This window comes from Dendropsophus ebraccatus, chromosome 6 (assembly GCF_027789765.1).
Source record: "Dendropsophus ebraccatus isolate aDenEbr1 chromosome 6, aDenEbr1.pat, whole genome shotgun sequence".
Taxonomy (NCBI): domain Eukaryota; kingdom Metazoa; phylum Chordata; class Amphibia; order Anura; family Hylidae; genus Dendropsophus; species Dendropsophus ebraccatus.
This window is the reverse complement of record NC_091459.1, coordinates 11584447-11596937: the sequence shown is the minus strand read 5'-3', so window position 1 is coordinate 11596937 and position 12491 is coordinate 11584447. Positions and strand designations below refer to the sequence as shown.

Here is a 12491-nt window from a genome sequence, read left to right as displayed (position 1 = left end):
TTTAAAGCCCGGCAGCTAATGAGTTAAAGCGAATGTATCACCGGTACATTGCTTTTCTGACATTTACATGGATAGAGTGGCGCCAGCGTAGGGATGCTGGTGCCGTGGTCCTCTTTTTGTACCGTTGCCCGCTTTCCACGTATGGCGCCGTCCTATTCCTGGGCACTGTCCCGGGGGTGAAGCCCTGTAGGCAGACTGGCCCATGAATCCACCTGCATACTGCATACACACAGGTGTAATGGGTAAATTTAGCAGTTTTCATACCTTATTTTATATTATATGTCATGGTGCTTGTTCAAGTAAACAGTGATCTTTTATCGTCTGCAGATTGTGCTAAGTGGGCGGGGCTTCACAGAAACAACACCGCTTAGCCCCGCCCACAGCACCACCACTGGCCCCACCTTTCCATGACGTCATTGCCACAGAGGCCCCACCCCCGCAACGTCCATTGGTATGGGCCGACCTAGAGAGGATCCGGCCTAGACCTTTAGGCAAGCCTGTTCAAATGGTCCGCTAGGGGGTGGGGCCTATGTGCCTATGACATTATAGAGGGGCGGGGCAACGGCGGCGCTGTGGGCGGGCTAAGTGACGCTGTTGCCATGGAGCCCCGCCCACTTAGCACAATCTATAGATGATAAAAGATGACTTTTTACTTGAACAAGCACCATAACGTATGATATAAAATAAGGTATGAAAACTCTTAAATTTACCCATTACACCTGTGTAGAGAAGTCAGAATGCAAAAAGGGGGGACAGTGTCACTTTAAAATACTTTTCCCCACGCATTTGCGTTTTTTTTTTGCGTTTTTGACTTTATGTGTGAATGATCTTTTTTGGCGTTTAGGTGTTTTCGTGTGCTGAACTTTTTTTCCCCTTTGCCATCACATGACCTAGCTGCTGGACTACAAAAGGTGACAAAAACGCCAGGGGGGAAAAAAACATACGCACAGCAACCAGAACAATGCCATTGAAGTCTATGGTAGAAAACATGCCACAGTTTGCCCCTTCTGCTGCCTTCAATGTTCATGTTGGCAACTGCAGGGCTGTCTAAGCCCCGCAGTTCCCTATTTTTTGCTCTGATCAAGCACTACCATACAGCGAATGTCCTGGTCCCCCTGTGTACTGTATATTCTTATATACAGTATCTGGGGGAAAGCTGCCCACCATGATCGCTGCTTGCCATAGTCTCTGCACAGCGAGTGGTTGTCGCTATTACTGTAGCTTACTGCTCATTGTACTAAAACCGCAAGCAGAGCCAGATGTGGTAGCAATCACTGCTCGCTGTACAAAGGTTACCTCCCCCCTCGGGTACTGTATATAAGAATATACAGTACATGGCTGGAAAGGGACTCTGTATAGTGCAGTCCTAGATAAGAGAAAGGGATTGGGAACTGCAGGGCTTAGACAGCTCTGCAGTTCCTGACTCAAACATTGGTGGCAGCAGAGGGGCCTGTGTCACCCTTTATTGCCAACAGTCTCCAAAAGTGAATATGTAAATAAAAAACAATACATTTATTGTAATAAAGTTATATTACAACGCTTTATTCAAGCAATGTACTAACAAAAAAAAAATTCTTTCAGTCTCCGGAGTACCAGTTTAAGGGAACAGTCACACGCGAGTTGTTATATATTTACACTGCCTTTTTGCAATCCATTTTTTTAATCTGTTTTTTGCAACAAAAAAAAAAAAGGGATGAAAAAACGGACGGAGAACCAGATGCATTTTGGGTGCGTCAGTTTTGATCTGTTTTTGTATTGACTTCCATTACAACAAAAAAAGGATCCAAATACACATCCGTTTTCTTAACGTACGCAAAAATGTAGTTGACTACGCTTTTGTACGCGTTCGAAAAAACGGATGCGGTCTGATCCTTTTTTTTTATTTTATTTTATAATGGAAGTCAGTGGGAAAATGGATCAAAACGGACACACCCAAAATGCATCTTTTTCTCCGTCCATTTTTTCATCCTTTTTTTTTTTTTGCAAAAACGGATGGGAAAAAAAAAACAGATAGCAAAAACAGTGTGAACTCGGCCTTAGTACAAAGGAAACAAACAATCAAGCATGGGTAAAGCCAAATTGCTTTTCCTTTCTTACTGGTCCTGAGCTTCATGAAGTCACATGACCATCCATAACATGTGATTTAGGCAATCACATGGGAAAGTGATGTCATTTATGACACCAGAATCTAATGAGTGGGTAAGACATTGGGAGCAGCCACTGTTTGAAGGGAGCTTCTAATATGGACTCTCAGAGCATTGTGCAAAGAGTTCAGCAACTGAAGGATCGACTTGGACACACGCAGGATCCTAAAAAGGTAGCAGTCATTATACGCAACTTAGAGTCAATTTTTGGAAACGTAGTTCACTCTGTCCTTCTAAATGATAATGTTAGATGACATGGGCAACGTAGGTCTTCACGGTAAACATATAGCATGCAACTCCGTTGTATCAACACGCTTTACCTCTAATGTGAGTGGAAAGACACACTGCTTTTTTTTAGGGAAAACGGCCACTGCAGTTTTTGTGCCAAAACCAGAAGAGGATCCAAAAAGAGAAAAAAAAAAAAGAGGAGTACTCATCCTCCTTTTATAGTTCCCATCCCATTTGAATCCATTTCTGATTTAGGCACAAAAACTGCCCTGTGTGTTTTCAGCCTTAGGATGCCCTCACACACACTGTTTGTTTGATGTTTTTCATGCTAAAAAAAAAAATCCAATGCGGCCCCCTTTTTTTTTTTTTTATTTCATTTGCGTTTCTAACACTTTTCATAGCTTTTTGGACTCTGTGGGAAGGAGTTTTTTTATGTGATGAATTTTTTTTCCCTTTGCCATCACATGACCTTGCTGCTGGAACGCAAAAGGTGACAAAAAACGCCAGGAAAAAAAACCCAAAAAACACCAAACACACAGCAATGGTGTTTTTGAGATAACCAGAACAATCCCATTGGAGTGTATATAATAAAAAATGCCACAGTTTGCAAAAAAAAAAAAAAAAGGTACATCCTCAGCATGTGACAAAACAGCCTCAAAAACAGGAGGAAGGAGAGAAAAACGCCACCCCAAAAAAACACCATGGGGGACATTTATCAAACATGGTGTAAAGTGAAACTGGCTCAGTTGCCCCTAGCAACCAATCAGATTCCACCTTTCATTCCTCACAGACTCTTTGGAAAATGAAAGGTGGAATCTGATTGGTTGCTAGGGGCAACTGGGCCAGTTTCACTTTACAGCATGTTTGATAAATCTCCCCCATGTGTGTAAGGCAGATCATAACCTTCCACTGACCTCTAGCTAACATCTGGCCGCTGGCAATTTTTGGAAAAAATATTTGTTTTTCCAGGATTTTAAGGCTGTGTGAAGCCAGCACAGAGCATGTGCTGCGGACCGGATTCACAGCTCCTCTGCCATCATGTATCGTTATAATGCTGGGAGTTCTGCAACTTTTCACATCTTTGCGGCACTGTACCGACACAGGCATTGTAAACAACATCCGGAAAAATTTAACATGTCAATTCTTTCTGCAGCCGTACCAAGCAATGGCCGCTGTTCCCATAGAGTTCAATACAATGGCTGTTCTTGTCTTAAAAAATACAGTGTGTAAACATAGTCTAAGGCTATTTCCCCACTAGGTAAAAATAAGGCCAAATACCAGCCATTATTAACGATCATGGCCTTATTTTTTACCTAGAGGGAACATAGCTGTGTTCAGTTATTTAGATCTAATCTGCTGCGTATCACAGCAGAAAATACACTGCGTATACGGTGTGTGTGTGTGTGTGTTTGTACCCTTAGGGTACAAACACATACGACTGATCCGCAGCGGATTTCTCACTGCGAATTCACAGCGAATCCGCTGCGGATCCCTGCCTTGTAACGTCTATGGGCAGACATCCGGCTGCGAGCATGTCAGGAGACCACCCCTTTAACCCCGGCCGGACGGAGCTTATACATTACCTGCTCCGCGATCCGGCTTGCTCCGGGGGTTCCGGGCTAGACATCCCGCTCAACCAATCAGTGACTGGGATCCGTCATGTGTGTTTGTAACCTAAGACTGATACAGTATCTGCTGCATCCTTGAAAACCTATTTCTTTTTCCCTCTAGCATATGTAAACCCTAAAAGAGTTATTTGTAGTGATTTTTATATGGGTTTTTGATGGTGCTTTTTACTCTGCAATGTTTAGGCTATGTCCATGAACGTTATTTTACCTAGTTGGGGGACAGGCTAAAATCCATGTGGATTCTGGTGCAGATTTTGATTTGGTTTTATATGTTTGGGCCGTCACTTACTTTTTTTTTTTTCTCTCTTTTAAAGGTCCCATGGATTTTAAACAAGCAAATAATTATAGTAGAGCTTTCATTTTTCAAGACCAGAATTAGGGTCCTATTACACGGACCGATTTTCAATGATTAACGATAAACGATCGCAGACGAGATTGTTTATCGTTAACCTGAAATCGTTCACCATATTACACAGAACGATAATCGTTAGTTATGATCGTTACTATGATCGTTTATTCCTTCTGATCCCAGCAAAACAATGAACAATGCGCAATTACACTGAATGATTAATGAACAAATGCGGAACTTGAGCGAATGAACGTGGAATTACAGCGAACGATTAACGATCATTTTAGGTTCAGATCTAAATTAATGATCAACGACACATGAACGATTTTTTTGATCGTTTCCTGCAAATTTTTCGCACGATAATCGAGTTTTTCGCACGATAATTGTCCCGTGATTGGACTGTGGACTGGTTGCTATTTATTTTTTATTTTTTTCCATTCAGATTGATCTGCTCCAATGTGTTACTATATTCAGAATGCTTTTGGCCATAGGGTTCCCATACAGTCTCTGAGTGTGAGGTTTTCAGGAAGTGTGGGGTATTTCGGAGGCCTTGTTTATATTGGGAGCTCTATTCTGGTTTGCATTCTATATTAGAACAGGTGTTGGGGGAAGTGCGGAGCTGCCACTAGCTAGGACAGGGATCATTTTGCACATCAAGCCCATTTGGTGTAATGTTTAACATTTTGAGACCCAGGCTGGAGGTCACATGCTTAAGGTTGGACAGATACTGTACTTCTGCACTGTATTATAGAGTCATTTTTGTTGTTGTTGCTCGCGGCATCCTATTTGGCTCTGGGGCCAGATATTAGATTAAGGCTATGTTCACACAACTTATTTTTTTTACGAAAAGAATGACGGTTCCTTTAAATTAAAACAACGGAAATTTTTTCATATTGAAATGTGTTGCGTTGAAGTCAATGCAAGCAACGGCCATTGTTCACACAATGTAATGAACAATGTCCATGGAAATAACTAGCATGTCAATAATTCCCGGCTGCTGTGCATTGAAATCAATGCTATTTTCGATGCAACATCGGCCGTTGTTTTTGAGTGCCAAAAAGTGTCCGTTGTTCATACATTATGTGAACATAACCTCAAAGCATACAGTTAAAAAATCTAAAGATCAAATCACAAAAAACATATAATGTGCCAAACTGCTTTCAATTTTATTATTTTTTTTTTTTTTTACATTCAGTATTTTTGTGCATACAAACACCCAAGTTCTGTAAGGGTATGTTCACATGCTGGGGATTTTCTGGAGCAGATCTGCAACTGATTTTAAATACTGATGTGTGTTAGGGAAGAAACACTGAACAGGAGCGGATGTGTGCAGCTGATGTGGTACGTGTGAGTTTGCCCTAAAGGATTTCCCAAAATCAGAGCGCTACAAAAACATGGCCACTTTTTCCTCCTCTCGTCTCCAGATTGGGTGGGATTTGGAACTCAGTTCCATTGAAGTAAATGGAGCTTAATTGCAAACCACACCTGAACTGGAGACAAGAGAGGGGGAAAACAATCAAACAACGAGCGAGAAATCGTTCATTTTGATCTTGCATGTTCTTAAATCGTCGTTTGCAAAAAATTCGTAGATCGTTCCGTGTAAACAGTCGTTCACTGATTTAACCTATGCGAGATAGGCTTAAGCGATCGCAAAACAATTTTTCCATACAATATATCGTTCCGTCTAAACGCTGATCGTTATACAAAAAAATCATTACTTCTAAATCGTACGATCGGGCGATTTATCGCTCCGTGTAAACGCAGCATAACTCCTAATTATTACCTATAAACAGGATTAGTGATAAATGTCTGCTAGGGGCCTAATCCCTTAAAGCAAATCTGTACCCACAATCTGACCCCCCCCCCCCCAAACCACTTGTACCTTCGGATAGCTGCTTTTAATCCAAGATCTGTCCTAGGGTCCGTTCGGCAGGTGATGCAGTTATTGTCCTAAAAAAACAACTTTTAATCCTACAGCGCTGTGTCTAACGGCCGGGGCTTACATTTGTATATGCATTAGGCTGGCACACCCTCTCTGTCCTTCCTCCCCAACCTCCTCATCATTAGGAATGCTCCAGGCAGACTGCTTCCTATTCCCCACCTGTGTGTATAATGAACATGGGCTGGATCGTTAATACACCTGTGCAAAGCTCAAACAGCAGTAAATGTTCCTGGATCATTTCTAATAATGAGGAGGGTGTGCAGGAAAGACGGAGAGGTGGTGCCAGCCTAATGCATATACTAATGTAAGCCCCGGCCGTTAGACACAGCGCTGCTGGATTAAAAGTTGTTTTTATGACAATAACTGCATCACCTGCCGAACGGACCCCAGGACAGATCTTGGATTAAAAGCAGCTATCTGAAGGTACAAGGGGTTTGGGGGGGGGACAGATTGTGGGTACAGAGTCGCTTTAACCTCTTATGGCGTACCGGTACCTCATATGTCCCTATGTCCAGAAGAGATGTTCAGAGCGGGGCCTGCGTGGCAACCCTGCTCTGAACCGCCGTGATCCCGGGTTCCGCGTGTAGCCCGGGACCGCGGCGGTGATCAGAACGTGCCCGCTTATAGCCGCGGTCCGGGGCTATTACCAATTAAGTAATCTGAGGCAGCTGTCAAAGTTGACAGCTGCCTCCGATTACCGTATGCAGCCGTTCCCTGGTGTCTAGTGGCGGAGATCGCTCCTCCGGGACGTTGTCCTGGAGGAGTGATCTCCGTGTCTATTACCTGCCGAGGTCTCTGTTTTCGGCTGCAGCAGCCAAAAGCAATCAAGTGCCGATCTCATCGATCTATGCTGTATACAGCATAGATCAATGAGAGATCAGAGTGCATATACTAGAAGTCCCCCAGGGGGGCTTCTAGTATATGTGTAAAAAAAAAAAAAAAAAAAAGTGTTAATAAAAAGCCCCCTCCCCTAATAAAAGTTTGAATCACCCCCCTTTTCCCAGGTTATAAATACAAATAAAGAAATAAACATGTTTGGTATCGCCGCGTGCGTAATCGCCCGAACTATTAATCACATTCCTGATCTCGCACGGTAAACGGCGTAAGCGCAAAAAAAATCCAAAGTGGAAAATTGTGCATTTTTGGTCGCATCAAATCCAGAAAATTTTTTATACAAAGTGATCAAAAAGTCGTATATGCTCAATCAAGGTACTGATAAAAAGTAAACATCAATCGTAACGACTTGAGGAACATGCATAACAAGTCAGTTTTACCCCAGTGTGAATGGCGTAATAACAAATACCCCCCCAAATAAAAGAAATGTGGTTTTTTTTGTTCAATTTCACCATGTTGAATTTTTTCCTGGTTTCGCAGTGTACTTTATGCAAAAATTCAGCCTGTCATTGCAAAGTACAATTAGTGACGCAAAATATAAGGGCTCATGTGGGTTTCTAGGTGGAAAAATGCAAGTGCTATGGCCTTTTAAACACAAGAAGGAAAAAACGAAAACGCAAAAACAAATATTGGCCCCGTCCTTAAGGGGTTAAATCCGCACTATAAAGGGGGTTTCTTCTCCCCTCCCCAGCAACAGGTTAAGCAGCTGACACTTCTCAGTGTATAAGTCTGCCAAAAATAGACAAGTACACTGGCTATGAAAGACATGGCCTTAAATCTCTATGGGATATGCCATGAATGTCTGATAGGTGGGGATTGTTATCTTAGAATTCCCAACCTAGCGGAAAACCCAGATCAGAGAACTTCAATGTATAAACCAGGGATATGTTCTGCCTACTAAGCCAATCACTGTCTTAGGTGGGACACCAGAAAACAGCAGAAAAGACATTACGGGGGGATCCGAGGGAAGTTAGCTAGGTGTTTGTTTTTTTTTGTTTGTTTGTTTTTTTAAATCATTTTCCCATAGTGGCCCTTGCAAAGCCCATTTAACCATTGGATTTAGGTTTCATATTCTGCCTATTTAGTTCAATGGACCAAACTAATTCTACTAGTGACTGGGTTCAGTCTATTGACAAACGTACGCGCTCAGACAAGTTGATGTCTCATTTTCTCATAGCAACCAGTCACTGTTCAGTGTTCATGTGATATGAAATGTCAGTTGTGATTGGTTGCTATGGGAAAACCAGCCAGTTTTTGACAGGTTGATAAATCTGGGCCATATTGGTTTTCTAATCTCGATATAGAGGAAGTCTTTGCTTTTTAAACTATGATTTTTAAGCCTTAGGCCCCGTTCCCACTGAGCAAAGCTAGCGGAATTCCGCGACGGAATTGTCCGCCGCGGAATGCCGTTAGCCTCCCGCTCATAATGGGACTCTATGGGAGGCGCGCGCTCCTGCCCTGTCCGCGCTGAAGAATGAACATGTTCATTCTTCAGCGCGTATAGAGCAGCAGCGCGCGCCTCCCATAGAGTCCCATTATGAGCGGGAGGCTAACGGCATTCCGCGGCGGACAATTCCGTCGCGGAATTCCGCTAGCTTTGCTCAGTGGGAACGGGGCCTTAGGGTCTAGAAATGGTATACATTACCCATAGCAGCCAATCACAGCTCAGTTTACAGCTCTGGTAAAATGAAAGCTGAGCTGTGATTGGTTGCTATGGGCAGTTCACACCAGTTTCCATGTGTGATAAATCTGGGCCTAGTTTCTTAATCTGTAAAAAGATGATTATGGTTGGTAAATGGTGAGTTAGGCCGGACTCACTCACTCCATACTTCTAGGACCTATTTATCCCCTTTGGGCTATTCACAGGTCCGTAATTTTATGGGTCTGTAAATAGCCTGTAATCCATCTTGCAAAAATGACTGACAAGCTCTAATACAGTCCGTAACTGCGGAAAGGATTGTCCCATAGAAGTCAATGCGAGCATCCTTGATATGCAGATCTGTATCGTCCGCAAAATAGGGATCCGTAATTCTAATGTCACAGGTGTAGTTTCTCCTGGCAGCCAGTTATTTAACCAAATATACAGATTGCCGATGCAGTATGGATGCATTTTGGCACAGATTCTTAGAGTGCCTGTAATTTGTGGATGTTGTGTAACAGTATTGGCAATAACGTCTGCAAAATATGGATCCTTAATACGTACTCTGCATACAGATTTTTATTTATTTATTTTTTTATTGCAGACATAATATATCGTCCTAAAGACTTTTGGCCTAAGGCTACAATCACACGTACCTTTTTTTTTTTTTTTTTCAGGACCGTATAATATGTCTGCAATCTGCAAAAAATGCATCTGTATGCAGAGCTACATCTGTGCCATGAGAATTATGGCTCTGTAATTTGAGGACGTTATGGGCAAAACTTTTACACAACACCTGGTAATTACGGACGCTTTCATAGACTTCTGTGGGACAGTCCATGCCCCAATAATGGTCTGTACTAGATTAAGGGGGTACTTCGGCCCGGGGGTATTTTTAAGCTATGGCCGGGGAGGGGGTGGTTATAGACGGCGGAGATCACTTACCTCCCAAGTTCCAGCGCTGGGTCCCAGATTGCGGTGCCCCGTTCACTCGTCCCGCGGTCGCTTCCTGGTGTGAGCTGCGGCATGAGACGTGACGTCTCAAGGCAGCTCAGCCATTCAGCGGCCAAGGCGGGACTTTGGCTGGATAGAGGTTTACAAAGTGTCTTTACTAGTGTAGTTTTTCAGGGCTGTATCCCTCTGCTACTCCTAGGCCTTTCGGGGGGGTCAGGTTCTCTTGGTGCGGGTGTCTGTTTTGGCTCCTCTTCTTGCCAGCATAGCATATAGGCAGGAATCCCATCTGTTTGTCTTACTGGTCTCATTTCCATCAGTATTGCACGTTCCAGCAGCAGGGTGCAGATCTATAAAGTCTGTCTAGTTGGAAATCTTCTTGGGTCTTGGCTTAGAAGCTGCAAGGAAGCTTATCTTTATGCTGCTTTTACACGGAACAATTATTGCGCAAATTTTCACGATAACGATCGAATTTGAACAATAATTGTACGTGTAAACGCAGCAAACGATCAAGCGATGAGCGAGAAATCATTCATTTTGATCTTTGAACATGTTCTCAAATCGTCGTAAAAAATTTGCGTCTAAACAGTCGTTCATCGATTTAATCTATGTGCGAGATGGGCTTAAAGGGGTAGTGCACCAAAAAATTTTTTCTTTCAAATCAACTGCTGCCATGAAGTGCCAGAGATTTGTAATTTACTTCTATTAAAAAATCTCAAGCCTTCCAGTACTTATCAGCTGCTGTATGCCCAGCAGGAAGTGGTATTATTTCCAGTCTGGAGAGCAGGAGAGGTTTTCTATGGGGATTTACTCCTTCTCTGGACAGTTCCTGACATGGACAGAGGAGACAACAGAGAGCACTGTGTCAGACAGGAAAGAAAACACCACTTCCTGCTGGACACACAGCAGCTGATAAGTACTGGAAGGCTTGAGATTTTTTAATAGAAGTAAATTACAAATCTCTGGCACTTCATGGCAGCAATTGATTTGAAAGAAAATTTTTTTTGGTGCACTACCCCTTTAAGCGATCGCAAAACAATTTTTCCGTGCAATATATCGTTCCGTCTAAGCGCTGATTGTTATAAAAAAAATAAATTGTTACTTCGAAATAGTTAATCGTACAATCGGGCGAATTATCGCTACGTTTAAACCCAGCATTAGGGTGCTATTTCACGGGCCAATGGCGGCCCAATCAATTCTGTAAAGAGCGCTGATCTGCTAGGTCGCCACTCGTTTACTGGGCCTGTTACACGGCCCGATAATCGTTTAGCAAGAGCTGCATGGACACTGTCTGTCTTTTCCTGCGTTCTGCATGCTTCCTTCCTGGTCCCACGCGCTGCAGCCTCAGAGTGGCCCGTCAGTGCTCAGCCAATCACTAGCCAGGATCACCGCAGCCAGTGATTAACTGAACGCCTGTCAGCTGAGACGGGCAGCACGCGGGAGCGGGGAGGAAGCATGCAGAACGCAGGAGGAAACTGGGAACATGGATAGGTAATGTAAAAACTGTTTGTAGAATTGCCAGCCGCGCATTGTTACACGTAGCCGATGATTTTAGGTAGGGCCTAAAGAAACAATCAGCGGAGTTCTCTCTATTACATCGGCTGAATTGGGACGATTATTGCTGCGTGTAATAGGGCCCTTCCTCCTCTCCACCACACCTGAGGACAATAACAGTGCTATTTCTGCAGCCATGTTATTCTAAGGCCTTATTCCCACGTTCCATGTTTCAGGGATGACACGGACGTGGAAGGCCTGTGGTGGAATCCCGCATGCATGACAGCAACTCCAATATGATGCTTGGAGCAGGGAGACTGTATGAATATGCGCGGCACTGTAATGAAGCAGCCAAGTGGCTTCAGGCCTTCCACGTCCTTGTCGTCCGTAAAACATGGAGCGTGGGAAGAAGGCCTAAGCCTCGATAACCAGTTTAAAGGGAAACTAACAGCAAGTTAGAAGCATCTAAAATGCTGTGATGTTCCAATAGTGTTCAGGGTACTGAGGATGAAAATAATTTTTTTAATTTTCTTTCTCCATTAACTATGCAAATGAGGTGGTTTGCTGCACTAGGGGTGTTACTATCGCCCTTGGTGCACAGGCAGAGTGCCAACCCGACATTCATTAGCAGGGGCAGGTGCACTGAGGGTGATAGTCCTGCTCCAGGGCACCAAACCTGCTGTTAGTTTCTCTTGTACCTGTCAAAATTCAGTCTTAACCTCAGCGTTCAGATGCAACTGCTGATGGAAGTTTGTGTTGCCGTGACAGTGTCCTAAGCATCTGTGAATTCCATGCATGAGCTCTATTCTTGTTAATAGGGCTCATGCACAGAACTCGCAGATAATTATTTCCACAGCAACCTGTAGTGGCAGAAGGCTGAGAAGACTGAACTGTAACAGGTATACTTTGTTCAGAGAAGAAGCAAGTTTTAAATCCTATATTACACTGAACTCTGTTATGAAGGGCCTTGTAGCATAAGGCTATGTTCACACAATGTACAAACAATGGCCGTTGTAGTGAGTGTAGTGCTCCCTCAATCAGGGAAGCTACAAAAATATCAACAAAGTACAGTCTAGAGAAATGTTTGTAGATGTTAGATTTAAAGCGAGACTGTACCCACAATCTGCCCCCCCCCCCAAAAAAAAAAAACAAAAACACTTGTACCTTTTAGATAGCTGCTTTTAATCCAAGATCTGTCCTGGGGGCCGTTCAACAGGTGATG

At 43.4% G+C, this 12491-nt stretch overlaps 1 protein-coding gene across 4 annotated transcripts in view; it reads left to right on the top strand.

Annotated features, from left to right (window-relative positions):
• The window catches only part of LOC138794649 (elongin-A-like), a 110689-nt gene that overhangs the window by 50531 nt on the left and 47667 nt on the right, over window positions 1–12491 (top strand). The window contains exon 1 of one of the 4 annotated variants that reach the window (XM_069973432.1): window positions 8944–8983. The exons of 1 other annotated variant lie outside the window; for it this stretch is intronic. In XM_069973432.1, the coding sequence (XP_069829533.1) occupies window positions 8981–8983 (3 nt within the window). In that variant the 5' untranslated portion in view covers window positions 8944–8980. 2 more of the 4 variants (XM_069973429.1, XM_069973433.1) reach the window with 2 other exon arrangements.